We start from the raw sequence: 20,211 nt of genomic DNA, 5'->3' as shown, positions 1-20,211 counted from the left end.
TAGTTTGGATCCTGGATGCTGAAACATAGTTGAAATCTCGTTTGATAACCAAATTACAGCTGATAGTTTAAATAGTTTGAAAACCAGTCACGTAACACAGTCAGTCATAATTGTGACCTGGCCCCTCCTCTGGGGCTGTCCAAGCATAGTTGGCCAGCACAGGGATCTTGTGATGTAAGAGATTCATTTGATGTGATCCACTGGGTCCAAACCTGCTGGCCACTGATATGTTTTCTGTCTGTGCTTCCAGTTGAACTCTCATCAGCTCCTCTCCTCATTCAGAATACTGTTCAGAGAGTCTATACACGCTGAAGTTAAGCTCTCACAATTATTCCCTCCATCTCCTCCTGCCTTTTTAGAAAACAACTCCTCCCATTTCCTCCTCTCTCTTTCTTTCTATACTTGGACCACACGGGTAAATAGTCTGTTTTTGTCCCTCTTCTACCCACTTGTTCTGACATAGTGTCTGTCTGAGTGAGACACCAAGCTTTGTAGCAGGTAGACAGTGGGTATGAAGTGTGTGTGTGTGTGTGTGTGTGTGTGTGTGTGTGTGCGTATGGGAGACATGACTCCTCTCCAGATGCACACAGTACAATGCAGCCTTGTTACCAGGGGACTAAACTCAGGGGAAATCTCCATAGTTGTTACTGCCGGGCCTCTGACCACTGCTGCTGCTGCTGCTACTACTATATCACACACACACAGGCTAGAGACCATTCAGAGAGCTCACAGGAAATGTAAGTCTTTTTTTGCGGGCAACTGGGGACCAGGGTCCGCTATGAGAACACGCTTTTGAAACGAGAAACTGTCCTTCCATGTCTGTCTGTCTCACATGTTCACTGGAAAATATCCACTCCTACCGCTCTTCTCATATAAAACATTGATCCCCTGTGTTGGAACAGTGTGAAGCTAAGCCCAATATTATTATTCTCATTCTGAACTAGAGTCTCACTGACTGGACAGTATGAAAGCTCACATCCCTACTGGACAGTATGAAAGCTCACATCTCTACTGGACAATATGAAAGCTCACATCCCTACTGGACAGTTTGAAAGCTCACATCCCTACTGGACAGTTTGAAAGCTCACATCCCTACTGGACAGTATGAAAGCTCACATCTATACAAGACCTTGTAGACCCAGCAAAAGGGAGAGTTAACTCTATCGTAACCTTTCTTCTACTCAATCATCTGATCTGTGTAGTTTACCTTAGTAGATCAATGTAGTTACCTTCCAATGGTAATATAATATAGGTTAGACGATGCCACCACATAGACAGGGTGGGTTACATTCAATGGTTGAAGGTACAAACACGCCTTCACACCTGCCTGGCATAGGTGAGGGTAGACAGGTCACCTTATGTGAGTAAGTGTGTCAGTTGACCATTAATGTGGATGAACGGTGAAGTGTGTGTGTGTGTGTGTGTGTGTGTGTGTGTGTGTGTGTGTGTGTGTGTGTGTGTGTGTGTGTGTGTGTGTGTGTGTGTGTGTGTGTGCAGTAGGTGTTTGGGTGGGTGTGTGCGTGTGTGCGTGTGTGCAGGTGCAGGTCACTCATGGGAGATATGGGTCATATGTTGATTCTGTTGCTGGGTAAATGGTATCTGGGGATACTGGTCTCTCAGTCCACCAACCCCATTCCATCTGTCACTGGGGAGTGAAGTGGAGCAGAGAGAACGAGAGGGCTGGGGGCAGCCTGGATCATGAGTCTGACTGGTTTCTCATGAGGCCAGACAGTCTGAAGGAGTCGGAAGCTGTAATGTTCAGATACAGCGGTGAGAGAGAAGATACTACACTGTAGTCAGCCTACTGGAACAGTAGTGTTGGAACATACTTTCACACAGCCATCCTGATTCATGCCCCTCAGTGGGATGTGAGTAAACTCACGTCCACCTAAATGACCCCACCCTCCTTCTAATCCTCTCCCTCTCTATTTCCTCATCCTCACTATTGAGCCTGACCCACTCAGGGGTACGTGAGCCTCCATCGTGACTTTATAATTGATCCCGGAGAGCGATGTGGAGGCTCACGTGCCCCTGAGTGGGTCAGGCTCAATAGTGGAGAGGGAGGGAGAGGAGATGTCAAATTAAAATGATTGAGGCTGAAAAGTCTGAAAGGGGGATTGGTGGAGACTAGAGTGTATTTCCTGGAGAGGAAAGGAACATGAACACTCACATGCACACACAGGGTGATGCCATCTGTACCAGTGCCAGTTGGCATTGCTGTGTCCTCTGCAGCAATCCTGTTAGCCCTCAGCAAGCTTTAACCCATTTACTGTAGTCAGGGAGGCCCAGATTATACCTCCATTTTATAACCCCCTTAAGCTTGTACACCAAATATGTCAGACCGACTGTACTCTAACTTCCCCTCGACAACAATCCTTCCCAGCCCATCTGGCAGTTTCAGCTGGGTCATCATGACTAGAGGCTGTCGAAAATTTGAAACACTGCCTTTTGTTTCTTTAGTGGAAATACCAAAACAGTCACAGGAAATACTGAAACAGTCACAGGAAATACTGAAACAGTTGGAACCAATTCTTATACAGCAGAACAGCTTGTCTATCTATCTGCCTATTAATGTGTATTTTCCTGACTCCAGGATTGTCCAATGAGGGAAAAATATAGTGACACCAGAAAGACACAACCCCTCGGTTTGTAATTAAACAGCCTACTCTTAGGGCCTCCCGAGTGGCGCATCGGTCTAAGGCACTGCATCGCCATGCTTGAGGCATCACTACAGACCCAGGTTTGATCCCAGGCTAGCCAGCCGTGACCGGGAGACCCATGAGGTGGTGTACAATTGACCCAGCGGTTTGGCTGGCGGAGATTTCCTGTTTCAGTGTTTCCATTAATTCTGAAACTCTCCCCATCAATAACCCCTAGACAAGAGAGAGGGATGAAAAGAGAAGTGGCTCTTTTGAAATGTCTCTGATTTCATTTCCTTTTAGGGTTACAGGGTAGGCCGTCATTGTAAATAAGAATTTGTTCTTAACTGACTTGCCTAGTTAAATTAAGGTTTACATTTTAAAATTATTACAGACAGGCGACGCACAATTGGCCCAGCGTTGTCCGGGTTAGGGGAGGGCAGGGATTTTCCTTGTACTATCGCCCTCTAGCAACTCCTTGTGGTGGGCAGGGAACCTGCAAGCTGACCTTTTACGGTGTTTCCTCCGACACATTGGTGTGGCTGTAACTACCAATTGAATATCACAACATTGGGGAGAAAAAGGGGTAAAAAATATATAAATGAATAAATTAAACCAGCCTATTCTTTCTTCGTTAGGGTAAGGTCCATTCTGTCAGCTCTGCTGTATTCAAGCCCCAGTGAATGAATACTCCCCCACTGGGCACAGACATCAATTAAATGTCTATTCCACGTTGGTTCAACACAATTTCATTGAAATTAGGTGGAAACAACATTGATTCAACCAGTGTGTGCCCAGTGGGCCCATTCCGTTCACTCTGAAAATCTCCCTGTCAATGACCCCCAGACAAAGAGAGAGGGATGGAATCTCCCCGTCAATGACCCCCAGACAAAGAGAGAGGGATGGAATCTCCCCATCAATGACCCCCAGACAAAGAGAGAGGGATGGAATCTCCCCATCAATGACCCCCAGACAAAGAGAGAGGGATGGAATCTCCCCGTCAATGACCCCCAGACAAAGAGAGAGGGATGGAATCTCCCCATCAATGACCCCCAGACAAAGAGAGAGGGATGGAATCTCCCCGTCAATGACCCCCAGACAATGGGAGAAGGGTGGCTCTGTGTCTGTCTCTCGTTTAATTTCCTTTTAAGGTTACAGGCAGCTACAGGCCGGTTTGACAAACACAGGCCTCATAAGTGAGTGTGACAGTGAGTATGTGTGAAGGTGTGTCTTGTGATTGATGTAGCAGTAATAAAGCCATTTAGGACTGTTTACAACATGATGATTAATGCTCACAAGGTCGCATCATGATTACATTTTCCAGGTGTGTGTATGTGAGTGTATATGTACACGTACAGTGCCTTCAGAAAGTATTCACACCCCTTGAAAAGGTTAATTGCTTTGCCAATTTTTTTGCGGTATTACTTTAGTGCCTTGTTGCAAAACAGGATGCACGTTTTGTAATATATTATTATTGTGTACAGGCTTCCTTCCTTTCACTCTGTCATTGAGGTTAGTACTGTGGAGTAACTACAATGTTGATCCATCCGCAGTTTTCTCCTATCGCAGCCATTCAACTCTGTAACATGATGAAATTCCTGAGCGGTTTCCTTTCTCTGCAGCAACTGAGTTAGGAAGGACTCCTGTATCCTGTATCCTTATAGAGACTGGGTATATTGATACACCATCCAAAGTGTAATTAATAACTTCACCATGCTCAAAGGGTTATTCAATGTATTTTTTCCCCCATCATCTACCAATAGTTGCCCTTCTTTGCGAGGCATTGGAAAACCTCCCTGGTCTTTGTGGTTGAATCTGTGTTTGAAACTCACTATTCAACTGAGGGACCTTACAGATATTGTATGTTTGGGATACAGAGATGAGGTAGTCATTCAAAAATCTGGTTAAACACTAGTATTGCACACAGAGTGAGTCCATGCAACTTCTTATGTGACTTGTTAAACAAATTTGTACTCCTGAACTTATTTAGTATTGCATAACAAATGGGTTTAATACTTACTCAAGACATTTCAGCTTTTTGTGTTTTATTAATTAGCAAATATATATATTTTTTAATCCACTTAGACATTATGATGTATTGTGTGTAGGTCAATGAAAAAAAATCTCAATTTGCTGCAGGAGGGACTGGTGCACTTCACAAAATATGAGGAGGGAAAATTATTTGGATATATTGAAGCAACATCTCAAAACATCAGTCAGGAAGTTAAAGCTTGGTTGCAAATGGGTCTTCCAAATGGACAATGATGTCAAGCACACTTCCAAAGTTGAAGGACAATGGCTTAAGGACTACAAAGTCAAGGTATTGGAGTGGCCATCACAAAGCCCTGACCTCCATCCTATAGATAATTTGTGGGCAGAACTGAAAAAGCGTGTGCAAGCAAGGAGGCCTACAAACCCGACTCAGTTACATCAGCTCTGTCAGGAGGATTGGGCCAAAATTCCCCCAACTTGTTGGGGAAAGCTTGTGGAAGGCTACGCGAGATCTTTGACCCAAGTTAAACCATTTAAAGGCAATGCTACCAAATACTAATTGAGTGTATGTAAACTTCTGACACACTGGGAATGTGATGAAAGAAATAAAAGCCTAAATAAACAATTCTCTCTACTATCATTCTCTACTATTACTCATTTCATTTCACATTAATTTCACATTCTTAAAATAAAGTGGTGATCGTAACTGGCCTATAACAGGGAATTTTTACTAGGATTAAATGTCAGGAATTGTTAAAAAACTGAGTTTAAATGTATTTGGCTAAGATGTGTGTAAACTTCCGACTTCATGTGTGTGATTATGCTGAGTAGATCAAAAGGGTCAGATTAGACTGACAGGATTACTGTGTCCGTTTTATCAGACATAAGAAAACATGATCACATGATCTGTTTATGAGGAAGAGCTAATCACCTTGGTGAGGACAGAGAGCTGAGTCATGACGAGAGAGAGAGATAGCAAGTGAAAGAATGAACTTCCCCTGAACGAGGACATGACATATGAGCAAAAATGAAATTACTTAGCACTGCAACACTAGTTCCCCATACAGAACATGAATGGATAAGGCAGTGATTGGCATCAGTTAGTCAGTGCAGTATTAGGGATCTATTTGTGGAGTGCTGGTTTAGCAGATTATTTTTTTGTTGTTGAATTTTTACCCCTTTTTCATGGTATCCAATTGTTAGTAGCTACTATCTTGTCTCATCGCTACAACTCGCTACAACTCCCTCGGGAGAGATGAAGGTTGAAGTCATGCATCCTCCGATACACAAACCAACCAAGTGCGCATCCAACCCGGAAGCCAGCCACACCAATGTGTCAGAGGAAACACCGTGCACCTGGCAACCTTGGTTAGTGCGCACTTCACCCGGCCCGCCACAGGAGTCACTGGTGCGCGATGAGACAAGGATACAAGGATATCCCTACCGGCCAAGCCCTCCCTAACCCGGACGACGCTAGGCCAATTGTGAATCGCCCCACGGACCTTCCGGGCGTGGCCGGTTACGACAGAGCCTGGGCGCGAACCCAGAGTCTATGGTGGCACAGCTGGCGCTACAGTACAGCGCCCTTAACCACTGTGCCACCCGGGAGGCCGACATTACATTAGTATTCAGACCCTTTGCTATGAGACTTGAAATTGAGCTCAGGTGCATCCTGTTTCCATTGATTCTACAACTTGATTGGAGTCCACCTGTGGTAAAATTATATTGATTGGACATGATTTGGAAAGGCCTGTCACACCTGTCTATAAAAGGTCCATAGTTGACAGTGCATGTCAAAGCAAAAACCAAGCCACGAGGTCGAAGGAATTGTCTGTAGAGCTCCGAGACAGAATTGTGTCGAGGCACAGATCTGGGGAAGGTACCAAAAAAGTTCTGCAGCATTGAAGGTCCCCAAGAACACAATGGCCTCCATCATTCTTAAATGTAAGAAGTTTGGAACCACCATGACTCTTCCTAGAGCTGAGCAATCAGGGGAGAAGGGCTTTGGTCAGAGAGGTGACCAAGAACCTGATGCTCACTCAGACAGAGCTTCAGTTTCTCTGGGGAGATGGGAGAACCTTCCAGAAGGACAACCATCTCTGCAGCACTCTACAGAAGCCACTCCTCATTAAAAGGAACATGACAGCGCCCTTGGAGACTAAAGGACTCTCAGACCATGAGAAACAAGATTCTCTGGTCTGATGAAACCAAGATTAAACTCTTTGGTCTGAATGCCAAGCGTCACGTCTGGAGGAAACCTGTCACCATCCCTACGGTGAAGCATGGTGGTGGCAGCATCATGCTGTGGGGAAGTTTTCAGCTACAGCAGGGACTGGGAAACTAGTCAGGATCGAGGGAAAGATGAACGGAGCAAAGTACAGAGAGATCCTTGATGAAAACCTGCTCCAGAGTGCTCAGGACCTCAGTCTGGGGCAACGGTTCACCTTCCAACGGGACAACGACCCTAACCACACAGTGAATACAACGCAGGAGTGGCTTCGGGACAAGTCTCTGAATGTCCTTGAGTGGCCCAGCCAGAGCCCGGACAGGATCACGATCGAACATCTCTGAAGAAACCTGAAATTAGCTGTGCTGTGACGCACTCCATCCAACCTGACAGAACTTGAAAGGATCTGCAGAGAAGAATGGGAGAAACACCACAAATACAGGTGTGCCAAGCTTGTGGAGTCATACACAAGTTGACTCCAGGCTGTAATCACTGCCAAAGGTGCTTCAACAAGCACTGAGTAAAGGGTCTGAATACTAATGTGAATGTGATATTTCAGGGGTGTTTAAAAAAAAAACATTTGTAAAAAATAAAACCGTTTTTGCTTTGTCATTATGTGGTATGGTGTGTAGATTGATGGGGGAAATAACGATTGAATGCATTGTTCCATTCATGTCTCTGACTGCAGCTTCTCTTTTCTCCCACAGAGATGATCACATACACACATGCACGTACAGTCACGCATTCATGCATATACTGTACACACTCATGCATGCACACGTGCATGAACAAACACACTCGCATGCACAGGGAGAACGTCGGTCTGCACCACCACATACAGAACATACAAAGACAGAAACTTGGCCCAATAGCCTACAGCCAAAACCAGGACTCATTCTTTATGTATAACCTTACAAAAGCGAGAGTAGATAGCCTATGCAGGTATCTGTCACGTATAGAAACTTTCTATCTGAGTCTATCAAACTTTAGTTTAGCCTGAGCTGGGTATGCAAAATCCAATGCAAATTCACTTTCCTGACATTTGCTTGTGTGTCTGCATGAGGTCATGTGACTGGGAGACAGAAGTGTACATGAGAGTAGTCACATACACTCTGGCCGCTCTAGACCAAAACCCCAGCCAACCCAGCACAGGCCAACCACACCAGGCTGTGAATCAGACAGTGCCTGCCGGGGTTGGCAAGTAGCAAAAGTGTAAGTTTGGCTGGAGTTGAATCACCGCAGCATACATGCCACAGTTACCCCACACTCCCTGCACAAACCCCATCTGAATGAATGATACAACGACAACACAGCAACAACTACCAAGAGCAACATCGTTAACTCTGCCCAGACAACATAGTCTGACTATTTGCAAGACAAAAAACCCTCGACCTTGCAATCATGAGTGATTGAGTTACATGTAACTGCAGCCATGTGACCACTGTAAATAGTACTGTATTGCCATCAGAGCTAGAGTGCTGCTGACCTGCCCTTGGTTTACACATAAACCCTCTGGCCTCTGCCATATCAACAGCACATGACATGGGCCTGATGGTGCAGCTGTTTTATGGACACTACTGTATCTCACCAGGTCAAAGGGTACTGGACCACCACATAGAAATAGGTTGTGTCCCAAATGGCACTCTATTCCCTACATAGTACACTTATTTTGAGCCCTGTGGGCCTTGGTCAAAAGTCACAGGCTGTAGGGAATAGGATGGCATTTGGGATGCAGACGTAGAATAGATGGAGAACGGTGCTTGTCTCAGATATGAAGAGGGAGACTGCTGTCACTTTCTCTTTCTCTCCAATAGGGCGATACATGGTAGAGCTGGGTATGGGTTGAGAGACAGTGGTTTATAGACTGCTGTAGTGCTGTGGGCCAGAGGACAGAATGCTAGGCTAATCCCGTTCAGCACAGTACAACACAGGGATTCCCTGAATGTAGGACACAGACAGACATTCTGTACTGCCATGCAGCTCTGTGTGTCTAGACAATAGAGAAACGGGCAGAGGGACAGAGGACAGCGAAGGCTTGGACCCTGCTATTCTAGGAGGATTAGTGACGGATAAATAATGCCCCTGTTATTACACACAAGCACCTTCATTCCGGAGCACTTTGTTGTATCATTGGCTTCTCCTTTGAAATCTGCCAGCCAAATGAGTAGAGTAGGGGAGAGAGGCGACAGGAATAGACGTAAATAACAAGTTCGGACAGAGCTGGACCTACCTCAGTTCAACACAGATTTAATGAATTGTATTGTGTCCAATTACATTACACCAGTCTTTCTTAATCTTGGCTCGGGGGACCCAAAGGTGCGTTTCTGTTTTTGCCTTAGCACCAAACACCTGATTCAAATCATCAAAGCTTGATGATGAGTTTATGATTTGAATCAGCTGTGTAGGGGCTAGGGCAAAAACAAAAATGCGCCCCCCTTTGGGTCCCCAGGACCAGGATTAAGAAACTCTGTGAAACACGCATCACTGTTCTTGTGTGTGTGTTCTACTGACCTGTAAAACAGCTACTCCAACATGTTTTACGCCATGGACTGTTTGGGAGTGTATTTTTAACAGAGAATGTTTTCATTAATTCTCAGCACCAGACACATAGAGCACATAAAGTAACTTCCAACACTTGAGTAAATGAGCAATACAAAGTATATTGAAAGCAGGTGCTTCGACACAGGTGTGGTTCCTGAGATAGTTAAGCAATTAACATCCCATCGTGCTTAGAGTGATGTATAAAAATGCCAAGTTGCCCATTATTTTGGCTACCGTGGCTAGAATAAGAGATCTCAGTCAACAGATCTCAACCCAATTGAACACTTAAGGCGGGAGATTCTAGAGCGGCACCTTGAGACAGCGTTTACCACCAACATCAACAAAAGACCAAATGATGGAATTTCTCATGGAAGAATGGGGTTGCATCCCTCTAATAGTTTCCAGAAACTTGTAGAATCTATGCCAAGGTGCATTAAAGCTGTTCTGGCTCATGGTGGCCCAACACCCTATTAAGACACTTTATGCTGGTGTTTCCTTTATTTTGGCAGTTACCTGTAGGTCAGTTTAGGTGTTGACAGCTAAGCTGGCTCTGGTTCTGTGGTGACACTATTTAAACGGATGTGTTCAAATGTGGTACAACAAATTCCAGCTTCCAGTTTAAAAAAAAAGTTTCTGGTCTCCCTCTGCAAATTGAAACACATCGATAGGATAGGGTGTTTGCCTATCAAGTCGTTTTTCTACAGGCCTCAGCACTCTCAATACACTTCTATATTGTCCTATAGTACCATTAAGAATCGGAAGTGTTTTGGTGACAATTTAGTTGCTTTAAAAGGTTCTAGCATACTTCTCCAAAGGGAAACACATTTGTTAGGGTGTTTGCCTTTCAGATAGTGAGCCCAACACACATAAATAATGAAGACATGACATCCACAAGATGGCTTGTTTTCCTGGAGATTTATTGGCCCAGCAAATGCAGACTATACACATGTTGTCCTCTCAGACGCTTTGCTTGTCATACACAAGTCATACACAGTACTCAGGTGCCAGCCGCTCCAAACCATTATCTAAATCTACATAGAAATAAATAGTTTGAGAAAAAACGTCTTACAAAAAAACTAACATTCAAGTATCAGAAGCAAACAAATGAAGAAAAGTAGTACTGCCAATATGATATGCAGAACATATTTGGCTGGCTAGCAAAAAAAAAACTTTAAAGTAATTTTTCTCAAGTTTCATTGTTGGCGTGGTTACTGTGTTTTACCTTTGTGAGGCAGAACAGTACACTCCTTACAATGAACTATTAATCCTTCAAACAGTGAGCAGTACAAACGAGCATCTACAAAATACCTTCCCACTCAATTCTAGACTTGAACATTCCAAAACACTGAGCGTTCCTTCAAGTCTGATATATTTACATGTCTATTTACAGAACGCATTTTCATAACAAAGATATAAGTGCTCACACATGTTAACAGCTGTCTTACAAAGAAAAGTGAATCACGTTACACTGCATGTACTCTGAAGGTACCATATGTCTGAATTTCTATGGCCAGCTACATGGGTGCAGAAGCCGCATTGGGCTTGCAGGACAAACACTAGGCACTCTAGGTCCGAATCTCCTTTCGGAGAGAAACACAGAAAGCGACAATTGTGTCTATGGACACAGTCATACACACAACTCAACAGGGATGTCAACTTTGCTGTGCAAAATGATCATTCATTTCATAGCACACGAGTACACCGGTCATTCAATTTAACATCCTTTAAGTAACAGTATGATACTCAAATCTCAAATCATAACAAAAAAGTGAATACGTGCTCAATGTCAACAAGTCAGAGTCATTAACACAATTTGGAGAGGCATCCCTATAGGAAAATGTTTCCGTCGTAAACTAAACGTTTCCAACTGTTTTTAAAAGAGTGATATAACCATTCATCACTCAGATCTCAGGAGGGTGTCAAGAAACGGAGACTTAAATATTTGGCCTGATTCCAGCTCTCTGAAGGATGCCTTGCCGACTGCCAAGTAGTCACTCAAACCAGATATAATAGCTCCTTAGAATCAGAGCTATTACCCTAATTAAACCATAATTCCAGGGTGACCTGTCACTACAGATTCACTGAGGAGAAACCAGAGGAGAAAACAGAGTGGTTGATTCATGCTAGTTTGTCCCTATCTTCTGTACAAACCTTGTGAGAACCAACCACAGCTTAGGTGAGTCAGTGTTCCTCAAGACATTCACTGAACATATTGTACAGTAGCATACATGATGTTTTACTGGTAAATAAATATGCTATAGGCTATGCAGAGTCATGGCCGGGTCCATTCGGGTCCACTCGGGTCTATCAGCTGTAGTTACATAGACCCAAGACCCGATTACAATCAAACAGGACCCGGCCCATACCCGATGGAAAACTTAGAATTTTGGACCCGGGCCTGCTCGAGTCTCAGGTATTTTGGGTTTGGGTGGACCCGAGAAAACCTCTAATGTACAGTGTTCTCACTATCTCTTTCCCAGAGGAAAAGTGTTTGAACTACAAGCACTGGCAGATAACACACAGACCAGACACTCACTAACACGTATGCGTGAGAAAAGAGAACAGTAGTGCCCTTTGATCTCCAGAAAGAGGAAGATGGGGGGGGGAAAACACAACAATATCCATTTTGGTGACATTGTTGAATCTTCTTTGCCGGCATCACTTCCTGGGGTCTTGGATCAGGTGACGAGGCGGTGCGATCTCATTAGCAGAGCTGCAGGATCTCATGGCGATTGTTGGACTTTCTCTTCATGTTCTGAGGGAAACAAAAGCATCAAATAGTTAAGAAGACATGGGGAAACCATTACAAACAAACAAACAAACAAACTAAGAGTCATCTGTGAAACAAGACACGTAAAACATAAAGAGAGGGAAAGATCCTGTCCTATAGGCTAAGTGACTCCAGGCTTAGCATGAGATGACGTAACATGACAGAGGCTTTGGTTCTGCTCATCCATGTCGTCTGAAGCCTCGATGAGCTACTCATTCATATTCCATGGTAAACGTAAACCATGTGTGGGCTCAAAAACGATTATCCAATCTCCCGATCCCACGTCTAAGGTACACCTCAACAACTAACTATAGAGCTACAATAGGTGTGTACGAGTGTGTGTCTTTACTTGTCTATGGGTGTTACTGTACACTGAGTGGACAAAACATTAGGAACACCTGCTCTTTCCATGACATAGACTGACCAGGTGAATCCAGGTGAAAGCTATGATCACTTATTGATGTCACTTGTTAAATCCACTACAGTCAGTGTAGATGAAGGGGAGGAGACAGGTTAGGTGCGGCAGGTAGCCTAGTGGTTAGAGCGTTGGGCCAGTAATCGAAAGCTTGGTGGATCGAATCCCTGAGCTGACAAGGTAAAAATCTGTCGTTCTGCACCTGAACAAGGCAGTTAAACCACTGTTCCTATACTGTCATTGTAAATAACAATTTGTTCTTAATTGACTTGCCTAGTTAAATAAAGGTTTTTTAAAAATTAAGAAGGGTTTTTAAGCCTTGTGACATGGATTGTGTACGTGAGCCATTTAGAAGGTGAATTGGCAAGACAAAAGAAAGGGCCTTTGAATGGTTTATGGTAGTAGGTGCCAGGCGCACCGGTTTGTATCAATAACTGCAACGCTGCTGGGATTTTCCTGCTCAACAGTTTCCCTTATGTATCAAGAATGGTCCTCCACCCAAAGGACATCCAGTCAACTTGACAACTGTGGGAAGCATTGGAGTCAACATGGGCCAGCATCCCTGTGGAACGCTTTCGACACCTTGTAGAGTCCATGACCCAACGAATTGAGGCTGTTCTGAGGGCAAAAGGGGTTGCAACTCAATATTAGGAAGGTGTTCTTAAGGTTTTGTACACTCAGTGTACAAGTGCCCCTTCTGATTGTGACTTAAGTTGACTGGATCTTTCCACACCCTGAATAATTATTACCTGTCAACATGTACCTGCAGAGTCTGAGACACAACAACACTACTACTACAGAATAAACTGGAAGCTAAATCTAGCTGTTTCTCACTTTACCTTTGAAACACTAAAAGAGAGACCAGTTTCAGACAGTGAAGGATGGTGCAGATGGGCGGAGGTCATTCAACAGATCAGAAAATACATTGAAAATATAGACGTTCTAAAGACGTAAGTCACAGAACAGTGTGTGGGGGTTGGCGTCGTAACATGCAGATAGCAATGCTTGTACAATACTCTGACATCAGCTGGAAGGAATGCGAGGCTGAAATGGTACACAAGGTCATCGTGAGCGGGAAGGGGGGAAAAGGGAGGGAGGCACTTGGCACGTGTATTCCTCAGGGAGTAACGGGATGGTTTTCAAAACCACATTGTAGCGTGTCTGTGAGAAACCAGCCTGGGAAAACTACTGGGATCTTACACAGTACTTTCAATGGAACACTGACCGAGGATGATTTATTTCATGCTATGGAGGAGAGGATTGGAAAGAGAAAGAAAGAAACAAAGAAAGGCGGAGAGAGGAGAGAGAGACAGGTACTTACAGGCAGACTTTGCCCAGCCAGTGCTGCACAGTGAAGAGGAGAAGGAAGAAATTATGAAAAGAAAGAAAGAGTGAATGTTAAGAGAGTGAAGAGACAAACAGCGTAGAATGGAAAATTGCTTAGAGCAGAAGAGAAAGGGATAAAAGATGTCCTTCGGTAGGTTTGAGGAGTCAAAGATGTGTGTATGTGTGAGAGGGTGAGCGAGAGAGAGAGAGACACTCACCTGTCCGGCCAAGGTGAGGTGGGAAGGAGTACAGAGGGACATGGGCGAGGGGGGCAGCTCCTGGAGGGGTTCGTCCAGGCCGTCGATGCGGGGTTTCTTGATGTTGGGCTCGGGGCTGGTCAGGGGGGTCACACTGTTCCTCCTGATCAGAGTCCCAGGATACTTCTTCATCTCCTCTGGTCTCTCTCTGTGGGTGTTCACCGCTTCCACGTTGAGCGAGATGGACTCTACCTTGCAGCCTGCACACAGAGTAAAAACACACACACCACAGTCAGAACAGATATTTAGACCTCACCTTATTTATCCTGCCCTGGACAAGCTAGAGAACATAGAATTGACCCTAATGCCTGATTCACACCATAGAGCCAATCTGAACCGTACTGTCCTGTCTCTGATATTTTCTGGTCATATTGTCTTGGCTCGGTAAAGTGAAAGGTGTACACAAGTTCTCACCGTACTCACCATAGGCAATGGGGGTGAGCTTCAGCACCGTGTGGAGGGGACACTTCAGGTAGGGCATCTCTTCTGCACTCTTATCCAGGAAGTAAGCCAGGAGACAGCGCATCACAGCCTGGTGACAGATAACCAGAACGTTCTCCTGTCTCTCCAGCTCCATGATCACTGGTTCCACCCGCTGGACCAGGTCCTGATAGGACTGGAGGGAGGGAAGGGACAGAGAGAAAGATGAGAGAAGGGTTAACTTTACATTTTCACAGACACATCGATTCACAGCATTTTAAACACTAGAACTATGTCCATGTGTAACTGTACAGTAGTTGGCAGTAGCAGGTTGATTCTAGTAGTATATTGTACTGTGCTAACCTCTCCTGTGGGGTAGCGGTAGTAATACTTGTCCTGGTCTCTCAGAGCAAACTCCTCAGGGTACTTCTCCTTCACCTCATCGTACGTCATCTCCTCACACACCCCCTGTGCACACAACACACACCTCACATTAGAGCTGTTTAAATGAAGCACCACACACACAGTCCAGTGAGTAGTCTATTCTAGTGTGTGTGACTCACAGCGTCTATCTCGTTGAGGGCCTTCCACTGTTCGTAGGGCACTCCCAGGCTCTCAGCAGTCTGGATGCTGCAACACATCTGATTGGTCCACACCTTCAGATCCGTCAAGTTCTGCTCGTTAACGAACATCGACAACGCCCCAGAAAACTACACAAAGAGAAAGGAGGAGAGAGTAAGAGACCAGTGTGTGTGTGTGTGTGTGTGTGTGTGTGTGTGTGTGTGTGTGTGTGTGTGTGTGTGTGTGTGTGTGTGTGTGTGTGTGTATTTATGTATCAAACTAGTGTGTGTGTACACGTGTGTATATGATTGTGTTTCTACTCTCGTACCTTTCTCCCCCTTGGCGACAGCCCTGAGTCTCCCCCCAGGCGTCCCTGCAGGTTGTGCATGCTCTCTCCATGGCGACACAGGTAGATGACTCTGGGCTGGACGTGGATGTTCATCAGGTAGTAGACGATCTTACTCTGGACGTGGTCCTGGATCCAGTTCACCAGGAACCTTCTGCCTACATCTATCACTTTGATGAAGGACAGGCTCCTACGTAGGGGGTTAGAACAAGTTAAGTCTAGGGCCTGAATTCACGAAACATCTCAGAGTTCCATATAATCTTATTTATTATTATCTAAAAGGCCAAACTGATTCTAAATCAGGTTTAAGCCACTCTCAGATCACACAGTAAACAGTAGCTAGGGTCAACAGGTATGAACAGTGAATAAGCTATATGAGGTTTAGGGGCTACCTGTCGTACTGGTCTGGGTCCAGGGGTTCGTAGTGAACCCTGTAACACTCTATCCTCTTATGGAAGTCCTCCATGGCATCTGTCTTGTTGCAGTCCTGGTAGTCTGGGCAGGACACCTTCACTTCCTGTCATGGGAGGAAGTAAAAGGTCAGGTGACAGCGTAAAACACTCACTAAGAATTACATTATAGCTCAGTAGCTAACGTCAGGCTGCAACATTAGAGGAACCTTGCAGGAACATGAGACAACCAATAACATGTTTCTTCAGGAGTTCTGTTCAGATTTTTGACTCACCGTGATATTTGTGGCGATGACGCTGGGATCATCACACACCGACTCGATGAAGAAGATCTGCACACGCAGACATTTAGAGTCCTTTTATCATCTTTACATTGAACGACATGGTGAGTCATTTGATCGCGTCTCTGTTTGAGATCGCATCAAGCCTCTCGTAACCATAGAAACACCACTGACCTTGAAGCCGTTCTCACTGCCGAAGTCCAGGATCATGTCTCGTCTCTCACGAGTGGTGTTGGTGGCATCGAAGACTGCAACCTGGCCTCCCTCCTCTGTCAGGTAAGACTTAACGTCCATCAGAGCTGCTAAGGCACATTGTCTAAGCAAGAAAATAAATCATCTCTGTTAGCCTTGTTTCAAGTACACTCTGATGATCAATGACGTCACATGATGCTCAGAATTTGTCATGGTGAAACACAGAGTAGGATGGGGAGCAGGGGTGGACTCACTGTCTGATCTTCACGGCACTCTCGTTGTCAGCCTTGAAGAAGTCATACGAGCTGTAGTTCTTGACTGCTTCTCTGCGATACTCTCCCACGTTGAAGACTGGAGGCAAAGAACAAACTAACAATGGTAAATAGAATGTTCTGGAGGGAGGCAGTGAGCACAAGCCCAGTTTGTGGTAAATCTGCAAACTAAAACAGAGGAACAGGAACTAGATGAAATGGCAGGAAATTCCAATTCAAGAACAATAATTCAACCTCCACCCTTGTAACCCCAACTTTCCTCTTAGTGAGTAAATACAACAAATAAACGTTAGTAAACATTACTATGACTAATAATAAACGTTACTAATCTGTTAGCTACACCTGTTGATGTGTCTCGTCATGTGCTGACTGTGTGTGCTGAGTGTGTGTGCTGTGTACCTTTGGTGGGCATGCCGATCCAATTGAGGTATCGGGTGAGTTTCCTGGACATGTAGGTCTTCCCCCTGGCTGGCAGACCCACCATCACAATCACTGTGGGGGGGTTGGCCAGATGGGGGACCCCTGTCACTAGAGACAGAGAGAGACAGAAATATTAGAATATGGTTCAATAGCCATAAACACAATCAACCTGATTAATTGTGTACTCTTAATTTACACACAATAATGACACTGCATATTATCCACACAAACCATTTGCCAATACCTGTCTACAGTGTAAACACTACTGCATCTTCATTCAGTGACGAATGCCTCTCATTCACATGCTCCTACCAGCTCTAATCCACTTTCCAGGACACAGTACCTCCTCGATGGGAAAAACAGCTATAAAGCTTTTAGGCCATCACTCCCTCCTTCTATCATTCTCCATCTCTCTCTATCCACCCCTCCCTCTCTCTCTATTCACCCCTCCCTCTTTCTCTATTCACCCCTCCCTCTCTCTCCTTCCCTCACCTATTCACAGCATCCCACTTAATCTATCTCCCTCCCTCCCTCAGTGTCAGAGAGCTGTACATCCTCTTATAGACTTGGGGAGACTGTCTGTGTTACTGGTCCTGGCAGCACAGTGTTGGTCATGGTCGTGGATAGACGTTAATACTAATTCCCTCCCACCTGTCTGCTGCCCCCAGCTAGACCCTTCCCCAGAGGTGAAGTTGGTGCGTCTACCTGCAGAGACACTGCTGAAGCTGCCCCCCCCCCCACCCCCCCTACCCTGACTGATAAACCTCCTACTAGATGATTCCAATGTCAGGACCACTGTGCATGAGTGAATGCAAGTCAGTCTTTAAGGCATGTAAGGGTTTATGGAGACAATGCAGGGAAGTGAGACATAGTTTAGACTGGGGAAGAGGTGCCTGTGTTATTTGTTTCTTAGATGTTTCACTGCACTGTTGAGAGGTAGCTTGCAAGTAAGCATTTGATTGCACCATTTTGTATCCTGTGTACATGACGAATACACTTAGATTTTAGATGGCATTCCGGCATTAGCTAAATACTTTGTTATTGTGGTTTAATACAATGCCTATGATGGTGTGTGTTTGTTTACAGGCTAGGACTTTCTGGGTATTAGTTTTCATTGCCTGAATCTCCATGTGATACAGACATCACCAGCTATTGGTGCTTTCAAGACAATTGGGAACTTGGGGGGGAAACTAGGTCAAATCATAATGTCAGTGATTTTCAGGTCGGAAAGTTGGAATTCTAGAAAGATGCCCGAGTTTCCGATTTGTATTCCGAGTTGGATGACCGTCCAAAACACTTTTCCAAGTCTGAGCTCCTTTTTTTCGAAGTCAGAGAATTCCGAGTTGCGAGTTCACCGTTGTTATGAACGCGGCATAAACTCATTCCCCTCTGTATGACACGCAGCAGGACAAACACACTGACGTCATTGAATTAAGCAGTGGCTATTCAGGTCGTTGATATTGATCAGTCGGCTCTTTACAAACTGTCGTCACTAGTTACCACAGCCACAAAGTCATAAACCCCGCCTATTTCTGCCATTTTTCAGCCATTATCCAGCTCGCCCCATGCAGACACGCACGATAGTTCATCCAATCGGAGCCCGATGCGTCTCTGCATGTGAAATCCCCCCGTCTCTCCCACCCACACAACGGTTCCTGGCTGTAAACGAGCAGAGCGGGAAGACCTCGGGACCACAGCAATGAAGTCATACAGGTCGCCTATTTCTACAATTTCTCTTCCTAAAATGTGATTTTGAACATAACTCTTACGATAACCACACTGCTAACTGTATGCTTAGCATTAACCTTAAATGAAGACCAAAACGTATTCTTTAAATATATATATACACTTTGTGGCTGTGGTAACTAGTGGAAACTATGGACTGGATGGGGGCTATTGAGTGGTTGCTATGGTGAGCACTATCAACCATTACCCTCTATAGCTACTTGTGAATCCTGACCTGGCTGCGTGCCAATGGCCAGTTTGGATAGGCTAGGCTAATAGGGCATATGCTATCTAGGAACTTTTAGCATAATTATAGAAATTACAAACAGTGTACTTTTTTTAGTCGGTTGGTTCATTTGAAAACTAAGCTGATTTGAAATTATTCTGTTGAATGGTTTCAAAAAGTAGGCTACCTAGGCCCATAACAGCCCATTGAAAATAAAGCCATGCGAGTAATGCATCAAAACATGCAATCACACCCTCGAATTTAAAGTTCAATAGACTACATTTTGTAACAACGTTCTCTGATTCCTGGTGACCTGTCTGGGGTCTCCCCAACCTGGACTGCTAATGTCGCCTAATATTCCAACCAGCTGTTACATTGTAGAGATTATTATAGGCTCAATGAGATTATTATTTGTCTGATTATTGTGAATAAATCAATAGCATAATTATCAAAGATAATGCCAAGTAATACCTTTATCCTATGGACTTTTTTTCTAAATGAAACCTGAATGAATCAGGTGGACGCTGATGCCAGCCGCGGGTTAGGCTACTACTTACATCGCCGGGGGACTGCCGGTTTGTCATCCTTTGAAGGAATCCAGATCTTTTGTATCCTGTTCTGAGTAAGCATTCCTTGAGGGTAGTGAAATAAAATAAGAAAGAAACCTAGGTTTTCCACTAATATCAGTCCCCCCAAAATACCACCGTTACGCGCTTTCAGCCCAGCACAGATCAAATAAAAACAGTATAATACAATTCAAAATGATTTGGATCAGCTGTCGTTTTCTCTACCAGACAAGTAGTCTGAAACAGAATATATTGGCGAGCTAAGCAGTCGTTAAGAGCTGCTGTGTTCTATTCTAATATCGTTCAGCCTGTGCGGGTGCATTAATCTACCCGGTTGTGTCCCAGTTCTTTTATTTAAACTGTCCGAGCAGGAAACAACGTGACATTTGATGACTCCACCGGGGCGCGCGCTCTCAGGGAGAGTGACGCTGCGCTACCTTGTGGCTGATGACGGTAAATCCACTATCATGTCAAATGGGAGTATCCCGGCGGTGCACGTGCAGAATTGCACCTCAGTAAACCTTCAGACAGAGAGGTACAAATATGACTCAAGGAGAGTTTATTTGTATTTTTATTGCATTTGCACTTTGCACTTTGCTTCCAAATATTATGTAGTGTCATGCCA

At 44.7% G+C, this 20,211-nt stretch overlaps 1 protein-coding gene across 4 annotated transcripts; it reads right to left on the bottom strand.

Moving 5' to 3' along the window:
* Positions 1 to 10,295: 10,295 nt before the first annotated feature.
* On the bottom strand, positions 10,296 to 19,947 carry LOC139393086 (6-phosphofructo-2-kinase/fructose-2,6-bisphosphatase 3-like). Of its 4 annotated transcripts, none has more exons than XM_071141430.1 (13): positions 19,578 to 19,947; positions 17,049 to 17,177; positions 16,632 to 16,728; positions 16,360 to 16,501; positions 16,180 to 16,236; positions 15,887 to 16,011; positions 15,477 to 15,684; positions 15,151 to 15,297; positions 14,951 to 15,055; positions 14,591 to 14,783; positions 14,129 to 14,367; positions 13,906 to 13,928; positions 10,296 to 12,154 (listed from the first exon to the last, which is right to left on the bottom strand). In XM_071141430.1, exons 1-13 carry the CDS (start codon positions 19,648 to 19,650, stop codon positions 12,148 to 12,150), a joined length of 1,545 nt encoding a protein of 514 aa, XP_070997531.1. In that variant the 5' UTR covers positions 19,651 to 19,947; the 3' UTR covers positions 10,296 to 12,147. The 4 variants fall into 4 exon arrangements, with proteins under 4 accessions (XP_070997531.1, XP_070997530.1, XP_070997532.1 ...); XM_071141432.1 differs by lacking the exon at positions 13,906 to 13,928 and adding an exon at positions 13,424 to 13,485 and having other exon boundaries at positions 11,973 to 12,154; positions 14,128 to 14,367; positions 19,578 to 19,794; XM_071141429.1 differs by lacking the exon at positions 13,906 to 13,928 and having other exon boundaries at positions 19,578 to 19,942.
* Positions 19,948 to 20,211: the final 264 nt, after the last annotated feature.

The sequence above is a fragment of the Oncorhynchus clarkii genome, chromosome 33 (genome assembly GCF_045791955.1).
Source record: "Oncorhynchus clarkii lewisi isolate Uvic-CL-2024 chromosome 33, UVic_Ocla_1.0, whole genome shotgun sequence".
NCBI classification, from domain to species: Eukaryota; Metazoa; Chordata; class Actinopteri; order Salmoniformes; family Salmonidae; genus Oncorhynchus; species Oncorhynchus clarkii.
This window is presented reverse-complemented; position numbering and strand designations above follow the sequence as displayed.

What these genes read in the sequence shown, in the direction of transcription:
- LOC139393086 (XM_071141432.1), bottom strand. Translation starts at nt 19,650, where the DNA reads ATGCTTACTCAGAACAGGATACAAAAGATCTGGATTCCTTCAAAGGAT. An exon ending in ACCGGCAGTCCCCCGGCGAT is followed by an intron (nt 17,178 to 19,577) that starts GTAAGTAGTAGC and finishes CTCTGTCTCTAG; the next exon opens with TGACAGGGGTCCCCCATCTG. An exon ending in TCTCTTTTAGTGTTTCAAAG is followed by an intron (nt 12,155 to 13,423) that starts GTAAAGTGAGAA and finishes TGTTTCCCTCAG; the next exon opens with AACATGAAGAGAAAGTCCAA.